General features: G+C 44.2%; 1 protein-coding gene across 18 annotated transcripts in view; it reads right to left on the bottom strand.

Moving 5' to 3' along the window:
• PITPNM2 (phosphatidylinositol transfer protein membrane associated 2) overlaps positions 1–14,893 on the bottom strand; it is a 117,043-nt gene that overhangs the window by 52,102 nt on the left and 50,048 nt on the right. For 17 of the 18 annotated variants that reach the window (XM_021412572.1, XM_021412568.1, XM_021412582.1 and 14 more), the window contains one exon: positions 10,673–10,845. In XM_021412572.1, the coding sequence (XP_021268247.1) occupies positions 10,673–10,750 (78 nt within the window). In that variant the 5' untranslated portion in view covers positions 10,751–10,845. Of the gene's footprint in view, positions 1–10,672; positions 10,846–14,893 lie in introns of those variants that run through there. The other variant, XM_021412584.1, reaches the window with a different exon arrangement.

Raw genomic sequence — 14,893 nt, 5'->3', positions numbered from 1 at the left:
CTCCACGTGCAATAGGAACACCATCAGGAGGTGTTACAGGCCGCTGTGCTGCATTTTGCAACTACAGAAGAATCTGGTTTGTACCATGTGTTCCACAGGTGCCTGGAGATCCACTAGTCAGCTTTTAGGAGGCGTGTGAAAGGTGAATAAGGTGAAACTATTGCTGAGGAGGCTTAGATTTGAAGAAGGCTGCATCCATTCATGGACTAGCATCCACTTCAAGAGGCCTGAGGGGGATTACACACACTGAAAAAAGCTTGACAAACATTTACAAAAGATTTTGAATCCAGGCTTTTGTGGACTTTGCCACACAGCCTGGAAGCTGTCTCAAATCTTTGCCATCCCCTGCACAGCATTATCTCACAGAGAGAAAAATCTGCCTCATTAACTCTATATTGCATTTACTTCAATATTAATATGCTCAGCATGCTCTCAGTACTAATTGCACCGAGTACCTCTGGAACATCACAGATCCCTTCTGCAGACTGCAGAAGCACGGTGTGCTGATCAGAGCGCTCGAAGCTGCACGGCCTGGGGGTCCCAGCACCCAGATGGACATAGGATTACCTGTACTGTCCTCTCTTTCTTTATAGTGCTAGCTCTGGTAAGTAGCATCTTAGATCCTATTTTGGTACTTTACAGACTTTGAGCGTCTTTCTCACTAGGATGATAACAGAACAGTAACTCTTGGAGCAAAAAACAGTAATAAAGGTGTCATCCTACACCACCAGGTTCCTGCTCCTTGCATTTCACCTCCAGAGTACAGCACAGATGTGTACAAGCTCTAGTCCATACACAGAATCTCTGCAGAGTCTTCAGCAGTGTTGCAAACAGTTAAGAGGTTTCATTTCTTCTAAAGTTTTGGTTTTTTTCAATTGTAACTTACTACTTTGAGCAACTGCAGAGAAGAGTAAAGACAGCACATTGCATGGTGTTGATAGGCAACCCAAGCATTGTTTCAGCTTTAAAAAAATAAATTACAGCTATAATCTTACCTTGTTTACCACTGATTATTGTTTACAATTCAGCTCCTCAATCCAAATAAGTCAGACAGTGATTACGAAGAGCTGACATGCTAAAGCATGTCATGGTAAAGTCTCTTGGTGCTTTACAGCAATATATTTACACAGTGCCAGTGGCTGACTTTGAAGACCCATGACAGTTTTGATTTTATTCAAATTGCAAAGACTGACATTGCTACACTCGGTAGACCTACTCTCCATGAATAACGAAGACATAAACCATTGTTTGGAAACAATAACCAGCAGATTTTTTCTCCCTTCCAGCTCCCATTAGGCAATAGGACACTTTGATTAACCAGACAAATTCTCCTGGGAGAATCCACTGAAATAACACTGAAGTCCTGGCATTTCTCATCCCGTTTAGACACAGATCCAAGAAGCTTACTGCCGGAAGATGGTTTCAGCTGACAAGGACAGCAAACAAAGGCATCTATGCATCCACCGAACAAGAACATGACAGCAGATTTCCCCAGAGGATCCTTCTAACACACTTGTATGTGCTGCTGAGGCAAAGGAGGCTGAGATAACAATGACCAATTACTGGGTTTTCTTGTTTCAGATCCCAAGGCTACCACAAGTGCCAATGAAGACCCTAAAGACAGCCTGGTCCTTTGGGAAACAGAAAGCCTAAATTGCCTCACACAACTCACCAGAAAACAAAATGCCTGGAGCTGCTGAGGATGGATGAATCCGGCCTGTCTCTGACAGCCTCTAAGACCTGGTTTCTCTAATCACGACTGTTTTGGTGCTTTTTTTCTGCTCAGTCTTAGGAAGGAAATACAAATGCTAGTAAGATGTAAAAGGTTGAGAAAAGCAAAAAGGTTGGGAGAGCAATAGGCTACTTGTGTTCAATCTTTCCCATGTGTTAAGGCAGAAGTATTCCCAGCAATCTCTGGTTGGATATTGCTTGGGCTAACAACGATTTCACTCTTCTAACCAATTTGCCAAAGCACTGCCTGCTCCCCATCACCAGCTGCCTTCCCTGCAAGCTCCCCAGCTGCCCACCAGCCTTCAGCACCTCCTGCCCATGGGCACTGCGCAAGAGCAGAAGGTGCCAGCTAGACCATGGCTGGTGCATGGCACGTGCGTGTAGTGTCCTGTCTGTTTTATAGCATTTGTCCCTTCCCTGCCCTCAAGAGAACCCACAAGAAGATCCCATCCCTCATGGGTTGTTTTTTTTCATTATCTTTTTGTTAGGACACAACATTCAAGTATTATGTTTTGGCAGGAAATGAAATTCTCTCCCCTCCACTTCTATGCTTAAAAATTGCTTTTTTGTCCCCCTCATCCTTGAGGTTAACAGCCCTTTCCAGAAATGCTAGGGGGGGTTACAAGCAACGCAGCCCATCAGTCTCAGCCTCGCATCTGGGCTCAGTGTGGCCATCCCAGCAATCGGGCACCACAAATGAGAAACAGCACGATAACAGATACACAGTTTCAGCCCTAGCTGCTGCAAGCCAGAATTAAGCTGCACCTAAAACTAGCAGGCCAATGATAGAGATGCTGGAAAATACCAAAAGGTCCTGAAACGAGCACATGATTTATTCTTAACACATTTTTCCAGAACAGGATTTTTGTACATGGACAACATGCACATGGGTGTATCCTTTCTATCCTCAGCTGCCTCTTACTGCGGCATGACTTAGCTCTGCGTTCTGTTAACCACTTCTTTTTGATCATCTGAGCTGACATCTAATTCATTACGAGTAATCAGCTTTCACCACCACCAACCTGCTGCCTGCTGATAGATATCTGACACACCAGGCACCATTTGGGGTCAGTATTACTGCAGGTACTCAAAACTTCGACTGTGAAAACAAAATGTTGGTTCACCCTGAAAGTATACACTTCTCAAACCATTTTCCCCCAAAACGTCCGTCATCAAAGTCTTGTAACACTCAATTCAGATGTTATCACCTGATACCAGAGGGAAAAAAAAGAAGGGGGAAGGGGGAACAGTACCTATTCTGCTCTTACAGAAGCCAGAGGGCTTCCGATCAGATCAAAACGGACATAATTTTTATCAGTGCATAGTGTGGTCTAAGAGCAAACTGGACATGAATTAAATTAAAAATAAAAATCACCCATACTGTTACTCATGCATTAGATTGCCAAAGTTGAACAGTACGCGCAGCTTTTGCTGTCAGACAAAGGGCTTTCGGCCTGCTCTCCTGATAGCCAAGTGCTATTAGTGCTGTGCATCAGAGAGCGGGGACTCAGCAAGGAGCTCCTTTCTAAAGAGGGAGAAAGTAACCCAAAGAGAGAGCTGCTGGCAGGGCTACGTGCAGTACGCAGATCTTCCAAGCTCCATCTCAGCAAATTAACTATGATGTGGCAGCCTCAATGGACTTGAGCAGGGACCTTAAACAAGATACAGCAAAACAAGCTGCAGGCACTCTGCAGCCCCAAAGCAAGGAAGGAAGGTGAGCTTCTCTACTCCTGTTTTGCAAGAGTTGAATGTAGGCTTAATGGCTATATTGGAAAGACAAAATTAAAGGAGGCAGGAGAGAGGAACCTTGTTCCCCCAGGGATGGGTTTTAGCAGTACTTCTGAACCTGTGCTTTGTGAAGTACAAATCAGAAACAATCCGCGTGAAGTGGGACTGACAGTCCTCCAAGAGCGCTGCTTGAAGACAGCAAGGAACCTGTAAGTTGTGTTCTCGTTACTCACATCAAGGCTTCCTGCATCTCCTCACACACAGGTAATTTGGGATGAGCTGAATAAGCCTAGCTGAATTGCAATGGGACTTTCCATTCTCTCCAGGTACACTCCTCACATCCTTTTAGGAGTCTTGGACACTGCAGGACCGTGTTTTTGTTTATACCACGGACACTGCATTACAAATGCAGGCAACTTTAAGCTGCAACATCTGTTTCCATGGCAATGGGACTGCATCAGCAATCCACTGGGTTTAGTTTAGGCCATCTTCACTTTGGCTTCAGCGCTGTGCACAAATCATTACTGTTAATAGCAAACCAAGTGATGTCACTAGTAACCATGGTGCCCACAGCTGAGGTTTCCATGTGCCCTTTGCGCTCCAACATGCATCCTTCACGCATGACAATTATTTTAATCCAATTAGTGCTTGTAAAAAAATACACAAAGGGCCAGTGTCAATACTTCTTTGGCAGAGGAAGGTTAGTTTGAGTCAACAAGACAGTGATCAGAACGTGAAGCTTTACATAGCACTTTGACTTCTAATCGCACTGCACACATAGGAATGACCTGATAGTTAAGGGATGGGAAGGAAATCTGAACCCCATCAATGGCTTTATTAATGAAGGCAAAAGAGCAACTGTTTTAACCCATCCTCCTTCCAAGCCTGATCAATAGCTGGGCAATGCACAGTGCTTTCTTTCACCTGGGCAATGCCTCTTACCCAATATGAAGGTTGGTCTAAAGTGTTACTACCATCTATTCAAAAACAAAGGCAGTGCTAAAAGAAGAGAGAGAGTTGTAGAGAGCATGCATAGAGAAATCCGGAGGCTGCCCAGACAGGCAGAAACCAGGCCATAATACCACAAAACAGCATTATCATCCCTCAGGCTGCTGCAGGAGATGACTATGTAGGACAGCTCTGTCGATACGGAGACATCACACAAAGACCTCAGACTGACCGTCAGCCCAGACTCCTCCAGATTCCCTTGCATTACAGATCAACAGAGCACATCCACAGACCCATCCAACACTGGATTTGGAAGTGATGCTACTTCTTGATTGATCAGAAATCAACAGCATTGACACTGTCTCAGCAGAACGAAGGTGGATGTGCAGAAGACCCCATCCTGAAGACGGGACTGTTCTCACCCAAGCTGGCACAGGTTACCTGTGCCTTCTCAGCAGTACCATCGCTCCTGGCTCCTTTTCTTGCAATGTAAAATATATTGCTAAAAAAAAACAACACCAAAACCCTAAAATTAAAGTCAGGACAGGTTGTCACCAGCAGACTCCTGCAAGACAGAACAGATATATACACAGCATCAATTTGTACAAATAGTGTATGCACAGCGTTATTTAGAATCAGGACTAGAAATTAATGAAGCTGTTTGCACAATACCAGAATATTTTGGGGACAATCAATTGCACAGGACTATAAATAATTCACAGCATTAAGAGAATCGTTCTCATGGCCACTCATTAATCATTCCACCTTACAAAGACACCCAGCCACACTCCTACAGAATCAAGGCTGTATGTGCCAGAGGCACATGAATTAGGAATCACTTTATTACGGAGATACCTCAAACTTGTTTACCCCACAAGCTTCATCTTTCAAAATGTCTGCTACACTTCCAGCACAATATTTCATCTCACCTTGAGTATTTACTTCCCTGTCTTTAAATGGATTTTTCAGCATATTAACTATTCCACAGACACTGCCCATGAGGATTACTGTCCCTAGTTTTAAAGGGAGGAAGAGCAAGCTGCCCATTATTATGCTGCAAGATGAAATTTCGACTCAGTATTTTGGATCAATTCTGATCCTCTGACTGCATCCCTTAGATTTTAGGGACCCAATGAAACTATTCACTAATAGGCTATCTGCTAAAATACTGTCTTAAGGAATATTCTTAATACCTAATTTGTTACTTGCCTCTGGGTTTTAGAAGTAAGGACCTAATCCGGATCAATAGCCAAGACTGTGTTCACAGGTAGACAGGCCAGAAATTTTTGTTCTTAGGGATAAAAATGAAAAAGAAGGAAAAGGGATTTTTGACAGCCCAGTAGAATTACCAGAGTTGCATCCTTTACTAAAACTGGTACAAATCTGAAGTTTAAAATCATGTTTATGTTACATCCTTATCTCAGCATCACTGAGTTTTGTTAGGGAGCATGAACATGCAAGCTGTCAAGCTAACACAGCTCATTGCTCTATAATCAATCCTTTCTCTGCCAGGTGTGGAATAACAGCCAATTTAAGGACTCCTTCAAGATAGTGGCTACAAAAGAAGAAGAAAAAAAGGCAAAATAGATGTTTGCTATTTCAGTAGTTTTTTCCAAAATGCACACCCATATGCATGTCACTGTCAACTTCTGCAAATTAGACCAAGCTTGGTAACATTGAACACGCCCCTCCCTTGTTCCTGAAGCTATGCAACTGTGAGCATCTCAACCTCTTCTGTCATAGGGATGAAAGCCCTGGTGATCACAAAGGAAAGGTTATGAAAACCAGAGGAGGAGTGAACAATTTGGGAGTCACAGGTTTTGAACACTGCAGCATGGAAATTGGCAGACAAGCCCCAAACCAGGGTTCTGCTTTTAGGAAACTATGCATCTCCCAAGGTCTCCAGAGCTGTCAGCAGTGTCACCTGCTTTTGAAATTAAAGCATACATGTCTGTCTATCCAGATGGCCAAGGCATCTGCAAACGAAACAAGAAATAATCAGCCATCCTGCTCTTCAGTGTCCAGAGATGAAGGGTTAGTTTGTTTTCACCCACTCAGTCAATCCTTCACCATCTGCTGAGCCTGCTGGCAACTGCTAGGCATCACTAACAGTTTAAGGGACACGACTTCTGCACCTCAAGAATTACCAAATGTGCTCAATGATGGGGTCTGATCTCAAAGGCACTGCCGGAGAGCTACATCAAGGAGAGCCCAGGTTCATGCAGTGGCCTGAAGCAAGAGCTGGTGACAACATATTACTGTTATTAGTTTATAAGGATGACGTAGCAGCTGAAAGTAACTCTCATCCCCAAAAGGCAATCCCTGGGTCCAAATGAGTATCTTTCAAGTTCACTGTCTTTGGAGGAAGGTCACAAACACTGAGAAAACTACTTGGAGCAAGAGAGGACTAAGGTTATTTATAACAGGGAAAGCAAGCTATACACACCAGTATAAAAATAAGATTTAATAACATGAGGAATTCTCTCGTCTTATGCAAGAGTCAGAAGGGCAATGGCCTCCCGGAATCCCATGCCATATGGAACCGCAGTAATGAATGGTATTAAGATGATAAATGGGCTGACCTTTGGCTAATAACATACTGATCTTTCCACAAACGCATACATATCTTGGACTACAAGCTTTTAGGAGATAGAGATTTAACATTAAGACGTGTGCTGTTTCTGGAGTAAGGGGAGGCACACAGAAAGTACGTTCCCTAAACATACAGGGAAAGGAAACATGTGTTGGAGGAAAGGATAGCTGCTGAGTCACAAATATGCAGGACACCCAGAAGAGGAAAAAATTAGATAGATCTTATTAAAGGGTCTCTTAAGGATCACGAAATAAAAACAGAACGGTCCTATCCTTCACGTCCAATAGGCTTCATAGTCCTTACACAGACAGAAATACTGCACATGCCTTTGATGTGATGTACAGAGAAGACATCCATAGCAGAGTCCTTGGTTCAGCATTTCTGCAAGAAGAAAGAAATCCCTGCAGATGCTTCGAGCTGTCCCTTCCATCAATGGCTTGTGCTTCATTTCGGGCCTCCTGCCAGCGCTTACCTCCAGTGACTTTCTGCTTACGTGGGGACAGGAGCTGCAGTTTGCCCAGGTCAGACTGCAGCTCTCCCAGTGTCGTGGGCACATCTGCAGGTCAGGGGCGTCAAGACACCTCTCATCCTTGGAAGCACAAAAAGTGTGCGTGCACAGATTTTATGAACAAAGTTAGAGTATAAAACTATTGTCTAAAGAAGAAATACAGACAATGATTTCACTGTTTTGAAGCATTTTGCCTTTTAAGCACCAAAACAGCAGCTCGCAGCAGATAGGAAGATCACTGATTCTGAGTTCAGATATAAAAAATAGTATGTTTTAATTGGATAGCAAAAGAGAGAAAGTGCAGCTACAATGAAAAAAAAAAATTATGCACATGGAAAAGCTAAGACCTAGCAGCTTGGTGGCTATTGCAGCAAGGGCTCCCAGCCTGAACACACTGACTCCACTGCATGGGAGGCTACCCATGAAAACAGTGATATTGATAGTCTAAAGTTTAATAGAGAAAAGCCATTCAGTTCAAACCTGCTAGGCTTCAAGCAACTCAAAGGTACATTCAGTGCGCTGCTGTAATGTAAGATTAACTTATTTACGGAAGAACCTAAGTGCTACTTAAAGTACTGAAACCAGCGTCTCCGTAGATAACATTTCAGAAACTAGCAGGAAGCAACACTTGAGAGACTTCTTGCTTCCCCCACCTCACCTCCTGCAGAAGAAAAAAGGGAAGGGGGAGGGGAAGTGGCAGGCCAATCATCTCAGTTTTTACAGGTTTACAAACCAGCCTGGGGAACTTCAAGCATAATGCAGTGTGGGTACAGACACAATGATTCATTGCATGTCTCGCCTACCAGGTGGCACAGAGCACCAACTACAGATTATATAGTGGACAATTTTAAATCTTTCATCCAACAAATACAGTAAATGTGAGCACAGTCTGTTCTGGCTTAATGGGAAGATCCTTTGCTACCTGGGCATGACGTTGCTCAAACCAAGTCTGGTGGAAATTTTGTTATGACTTCAAGCAAAATGGAGGGACTGCTCTCCCATGCAAGGAGATGAAAGGACTATCCACTGCAAAGGCAAAAACCTCAATGGAAACATATCTAAATGGGACCATAATACTACAGCCTGAGTCTGAACGCCTGTGCCAACATGGCTTGGAGGGACCAATTCCGCAGAAAGGGGACCCAGGGCAGCTGCACAAGGCCAGCTGTTTCAACCCCAAGTGAGAAGGTCCTTCTGGAAAATTTAGTTTGGAGGATGCTGAAGTCTAGGACAATGATCTGACTGCTCTTAAAAGAGCAACTTTCTACCAACTGGTTTGGAGTTAAATGGGAGCTTTCCCTCATAGACTTGAAAGTAAATGAATGATCAACTTCAAGTACATGCTGAAGATTGTATGAAACCCTTGAGGAATACTTGATATCTTTTTACACTGTTGCAAAACTGCTTCTTATAGAGGACTGGGCTGACTGGTGACTCCAGCACTAATCACACTGTACTGTACACAACATATGTCTCCAAAATGAACCTTCTGCTCTTCAGAATCACTCCTCTCCTCAGGAAATACCTTAAATCTCTCTGTTCTGCATGTTTCAGCCAACAGTTTCTAAGGAATGCTTCTACACTGCTGTTTTACACAGCTATCTCTGCTTGTTCCTCTGAGGAAGTTCAACATATACAACTTGCTTTTCCTGTAGCCTCCCTACACATTTCAGAGGAAAAATAAAAGACAGACATGAAGCATTTCCTCATCCTCTGAAAAGAACACAAGTCGTGCTCCCCACTGCTCTCTCCCCAGCATCTGTCTCAAAGACAAAACCTCCACTTTTAAATCACACTGAAGAAAAAAGACATCTGATATCATGGCCTAGGAAAAGTTCCCATTGAAGCCTGCAGGAACCTTTCCACCAATTTCAAGAAGAGTTGAAACAGACTCTTACCAAATGCTAAAAAACAGAGCAAAAATTCCATATGCTACTATAAGTGGGTTTTCTGCATTTGTTATTTTTTTTTAAATTTGAGCTAAGACAAATATAAAGCACAGCTAACTTTTCTCCTTGTACTCCTTGTACACGTAGCAGTAAAGTTGTTTGCTCATTACACGTGCATCCAGCTCAGCTGCAGTGTGCCCAGCCCACGGCCCCTGTAGGTGGAAGATCAGAGACCTGACATCACCTCCCAGCACACCTGCTACCACATCTGACCTAAGAGGAACCCTTATTTTGCTGCATATCAATGCACTAGAAAACGAGAGCAGGTGTGAGCAGGGATGGAAGTGTAGTTTCTCAAATACTTTGCTGGGCCAGTGAAGCCTTAATGGCTCATCCAGTCCTTTGACGTTAAAATACAGCCAAGATCGCTCACATGTGAACAAAGAGGAGTTCAGTGCCGTGCATTAATTAAATAAGCAGTTTAACTGCTAAAAGTGAGCAGCAAATCCAACCCATCAACTAAGCCCTCTGCAGCCAGTCTACTTGGCAGCACACCTTCATCATTCAGCCTTGTTAAAGCAGGTGTGCTCTTCCTCCTTAATAAGATCCCTCTCCTGCACACTCTACTGCTCACTGAAATTCTACACAGCTACTACATTGCTTCCATTAGGCAGCTCTTCATTTAAAACAGCTGGGCCAAATTTGGAAGAAGTGACAGAATAGTTACCACAATATTCACTTTCTTTTAAAAATGCTCCCGGTTGAATTTCAGACTCCGTGAGAATACGGGCACAGAAGCTTTGCAATACAAAATCAACATTTTAATTATTAGTACCTGCTTCATAATGACACCTGTGAAAAAACGATTGCATCTAGATGCTTTTTTTTTTTTTCCCCTAAATTTGAAGTTGTGCTCTTCTGCAGAGAATAACCAGGTGTAAGCCTTAGGTTAGCTGCAGGAACTGGCAAGACCAGCTGGCAAGCAGTGGCTGCAAAAGCCCTACAGCCTTTCCAGTCAGGTACCCGAGCCCAAGGGCTCAGTGCTTTCCTCCTTTGGAATAGCCTGTCTGTTACCCATTATTTTGACAGGTAGGTCAATAAGAGGTTTTGTTTCAAGGACAAAAGGAGGCAGACCTTCAGGACCTCCCCTGCTCCTTTATAAGCACCCAGAAAACCTCATATTTAAAATATCTCCTTCTGCAGCAATACTCCACTCTTCCAAACGAAGCCTTGTGTTAGCCCATGCCCAAAGATCCCAACTGAAACACGACTGACCTGTATCATGTAGAGCTGCGCAATTCGATATTCTTCCACGCTCATCGGAAGAGGAATTCGATACTCCTTTATAAGCATTTTGAATACAAAATCTTTTGTCCGCTTAGAAACACAATCCAGAAGCTTCTAGTAAAGGCTCCTTAAATAATGGCAAGGAAATGCATTGAGGATCCCTGAAAAAGAGTGTGAGAGAGAAGCAGCAGTTATTTTCCATTCTTGTTGGAGAATATCCTGTCAGGAAAAAAAAAAAGCCCAAACATTCATTTTTGTAATAGCAATAAGCTTAATAGCAGAGACAAGAATCCCTGGAGTGTTACCAGACCCTTAATATCAAATTGAACAGAATCTTTCAGAGAAATTTTGATCTGCTTCATGGGATGCCATCAAAGCTATTACCCTCCTGACCTTTGCCACTGTATCAATCAGACTTTCCAATGCAACAGCATCTCCATAGGAGAGATGTAGCAAAAGCTCAAAATGAATAGGCAGGCCTTTTGTTGCTAGACAATAACATATCTCTCCAATGTCAGCAACACACCAGAGATGCATCTACTCAAAGGTACCATGTTTTGTCCTCTCACGTTCATTCAGCTGCAAGAAAAGGCAGAAGTTAGACATCTTCAGCCCTCAGAAACACCATGACGGGGAATGTCATTTGGATTCTAACAGTAAGGATGGCCAAAATGCATTTCTCTTCCCATTTTAATTGGGAATTTAATTGTCTTGGTAGGATCCATTCTCTTTTACCTCCAAGTAATCTACAGGCAAGATTCTCTTGTCGTTGATGTCAATGCCAGACTCATTTTTACACTGCTGCTTAAGAATACAGCCAAAGATCAAAGAGCAACAAAAAAAAATCCCATCATATCGAGCCTTGAGGCAATTTAATAAAATTATTGCTTAAGAATACAGGGAGTAGAGCATTTACCACACCAAGGGTCAAAGCAGTAACTTTAAAAATACCCTTAAGATATCCCCATAGGCTGTGGATAGAGGCGGGGAAATAATACAAGGGAGGGGAGAGAAACTAAGATTGAGGAGGAAGAGGGGACAAAGAGGTGGTCAGCAAGGCAGCCTCAGCAGGACTCGACAGCCACTCTACCAGCACGTAAAGCACTCGCCTGGGTCCTTCTCATCACCAAACCTCACCTTGCTGCTTACTGAAAGTCTCCAGATACAGATGCTGCAGCAGATGCAGCCCCAAACCCTACAGTTGAGGAAAAGGTCTCACAATAAAGTGATGGATTAAATTTTAGCCTGGAAACCAGGAACTCCCACAGCTATCCATGCTTCTCGCTGTTTATTCTGCTCTTCACCAACTTCTCACAAGGCTTAGAGAGATTAAAACCCAATGCCCGTGATCACAGAGCGACCAGGGACAAAATTCAGTGTAGTAGCCCTGGTCTACTGACTTGGGATTGGCTCCAACCTCTCTCTCTGCCTTACCTGGCCTGGCACTGAGCTCACATGGGGCACAGACCTTGGCCTCCCAGCTGCAGGCTTTGACAACTTTGTCAACAGCTTGCTACTGTTCGATCGCTGTGCTTCTAATTCGGCTATAAAGCCAATCCATCCCGGACCAACTCTTCTGGAAGAAGCTATCTGTCTGCTGCTGCATCATCTCAACAATTTATTTTCAAATTCAATTCCCTGTTCCATTTTATTGCTGTCAGAGTAATCTGTGTGTATGTATTGTGTGCAGGGAGGAAATAATAAAAAATAATAATATATCTTTGCCATGCAAACCCTGTAGAAAGCAATTTTGGAGCGGCTGCCTTTCCTGACACTGCCATGCAGGAGTCTGCACGTCCACACGCACGTGCAGGATTTCCTCCATCACGTTAATCCTCCAGAACAGGTGGGGATAATCTCATTAGGTGTTTTTAATTAGTGTCATGGCAAAGAACAACGAGAATTATCGTAAGATGGATCTTAAACACCATCCCAGATCTGCACTGGTGCAATGCTGGGATACCAACTCTTGGAGCTCATGGCAGTGGGAGAGGTAGCAATGTCTTGAGTGGTTTGTTAACTTCAGAGACCTTTGAAAACTGGGTTTAGAAGCCTCTCCCCCGCCAAAAATGCTCTGAAAGTGATTCTGCTTCCCCATAAGGACATCAGTCATGTCTGCCTGTGCTGCTTGCTAAGAACAGGATATTTGCTATCGATTGGAAGAGATGAATAAAACAAAAATAGAACCTTAAAAGCAATAAAATGGCAGGAAACCAGTACCAAGAAGGAAAAAAATGTGTTTATAATGAAGTGCCAGAGAGGTAATAATTCAGACGGCCAAGACACAACAGAGACTATTTTATTACAGACTAAAATCCCAGCTGTGTTGCCCCAAAGCAGGCACAGCAGCCACCAACAGCTGAGTTTCTCTGCAGAGTTCCCCTCCCAATTTCTACTCTACTGTGGTCAATGCTCAAAGCCCAGGTTCTGGTTCAGCCTGCAGGTCCCCAGACGGCAGCAGGTCCCGGTGTCGTGCCTGAGGAAAGTCAGTGCACCCAAAAACGGCCCAAAACTCCTCAAAACTGACCACTGCAGCTCCTGCAACCAGCCCCAAACAGCAGGTAGAGAACAGTCCTTGAAACACACTGGCCAACAGCAAGAACCACGTTTCATAGAATCATAAAGCTTGGAAAAGGCCAGTAAGATCAAGTCCAGTTGTCAACTCATCACCACCACATGACGAGCTGCAAAACACCTGCCTTAACTTTTAACCAGGCAGAGGAGCTCAGGTGGAAAACCATGAAAGATAAATGCCCCTGGAGGCAGCCCATGGGCTTTGCAGACCCCGACCTGATGGTGATGCAGGACACTGCTGTGCTCGCTGCTATTTCTGCCGTGGGCAAGCAGCACGCTGGTGCAGGCTGTTATTCAATTTACGCGCAGAGCTGTAGTAACCGTGAGAGCCAGGCGCATAACTTCATACCTCAATTATTTTAGAATCAGGCTCTCGAAGTCTCATAATTATGCTGCAGAGTCAATACCCTGCTGAGATGAGTCAGGTCCACCTCTGAGCTATTGTTTCAGGCTGTGGCTGAAGGCGCTGCGTTGTATTTACCTCTGGTTTTAACAGCTTCCCTCGTAACAATGTCCAACTTCTTAAAGAAGTGCCTCTTCTTTTAGGGGGGAACCATCAGGATCTGCAACAGCTGAGCAGGAAAATCTCTCAGCTCAGCTCAGACCACGCGTGTGGTGTCTGGCAGTCACTGTGGGAGCTGAGGGCCAGTCTCTGTTAGTAAACGAGGGAGCAAAGGGCTGATGACAACTGACAGCTTGTAATTAAGGAATAAGAGTGAGTGTGCTAAGGGTATTTAAATGGGATGGCAAAGCCCAGCCAGACTGATGGGCTGGCCCCGAGGGGTACAGGAACTGAGTATTAAAGCAAACTCCTGGCTCCTCTGCACAGCCACAACATGTGCCGTGCCAGGGCTGCTGGTTCCTACGTTCTACAGGGAAGAAATAAAGCCCTAGAAGCACAGAGCCTCACACAGGAGGCTCATTTTACATTATGATAAAGTTTAAAGACTCCCCCGAGGAAAAAAAGTCACCACAGAGGGTCATGCAGAGCCATGGCAGAGGCAGCGCCAGGACTGCAGCATCAGGCTCTGCCTTGCACTCAGCAGCTCAGCAGCTGAACAATGCTCCTTGGAATATTTTCATATCACTGAGAAATGAAAGATAATTAACACTGAGAAGATGAAGCCAAACGCAGTGGCAAAAGGAAGAGCAAAGGTATTACCTGGCGATATCATCTACCTTCCTAAAGGCTTCCTTTAGGTTTTCTACATCTCTTTAACACCCCAAGCAGACGGCTCCTTGGACAAATTGGTATTTGAGAGATGTCAGCACTGATCCCACCTGGGCAGCCTCTCCTCCTGCAAACACCCTGATGGAGAGCACAGCGCCCGCCCAGGGCAGGAAACACTGCGTCCACGCTGCGCTCTGATTTATGGATGCTGTTAGAAGAAGCAGCAGAAACGTCAAACAGATTCCTAGGACCTAAGTCAGCATTTTTTCAAGGCAGCCTCAATGCCTGCACCTTGATTAATGTGGCACCCTCCTTCCTGGCCCAGAAGCAGCCTCGCTCAGCCATAACCATGCAGAGTATCACCGCTGCACAGACCCTTAGCTAACTTTGATTGCATCACCCCTCTTTTAGGCACCTCTTCACCTAAAGGTGAAAAATACCCAACATTTCTATTTTGGGGTTAC

This window comes from Numida meleagris, chromosome 14, assembly GCF_002078875.1.
Source record: "Numida meleagris isolate 19003 breed g44 Domestic line chromosome 14, NumMel1.0, whole genome shotgun sequence".
Classification (NCBI taxonomy): Eukaryota; Metazoa; Chordata; class Aves; order Galliformes; family Numididae; genus Numida; species Numida meleagris.
Note: the sequence above shows the minus strand (reverse complement) of the source record. Positions and strands in the feature narration are given on the sequence as shown.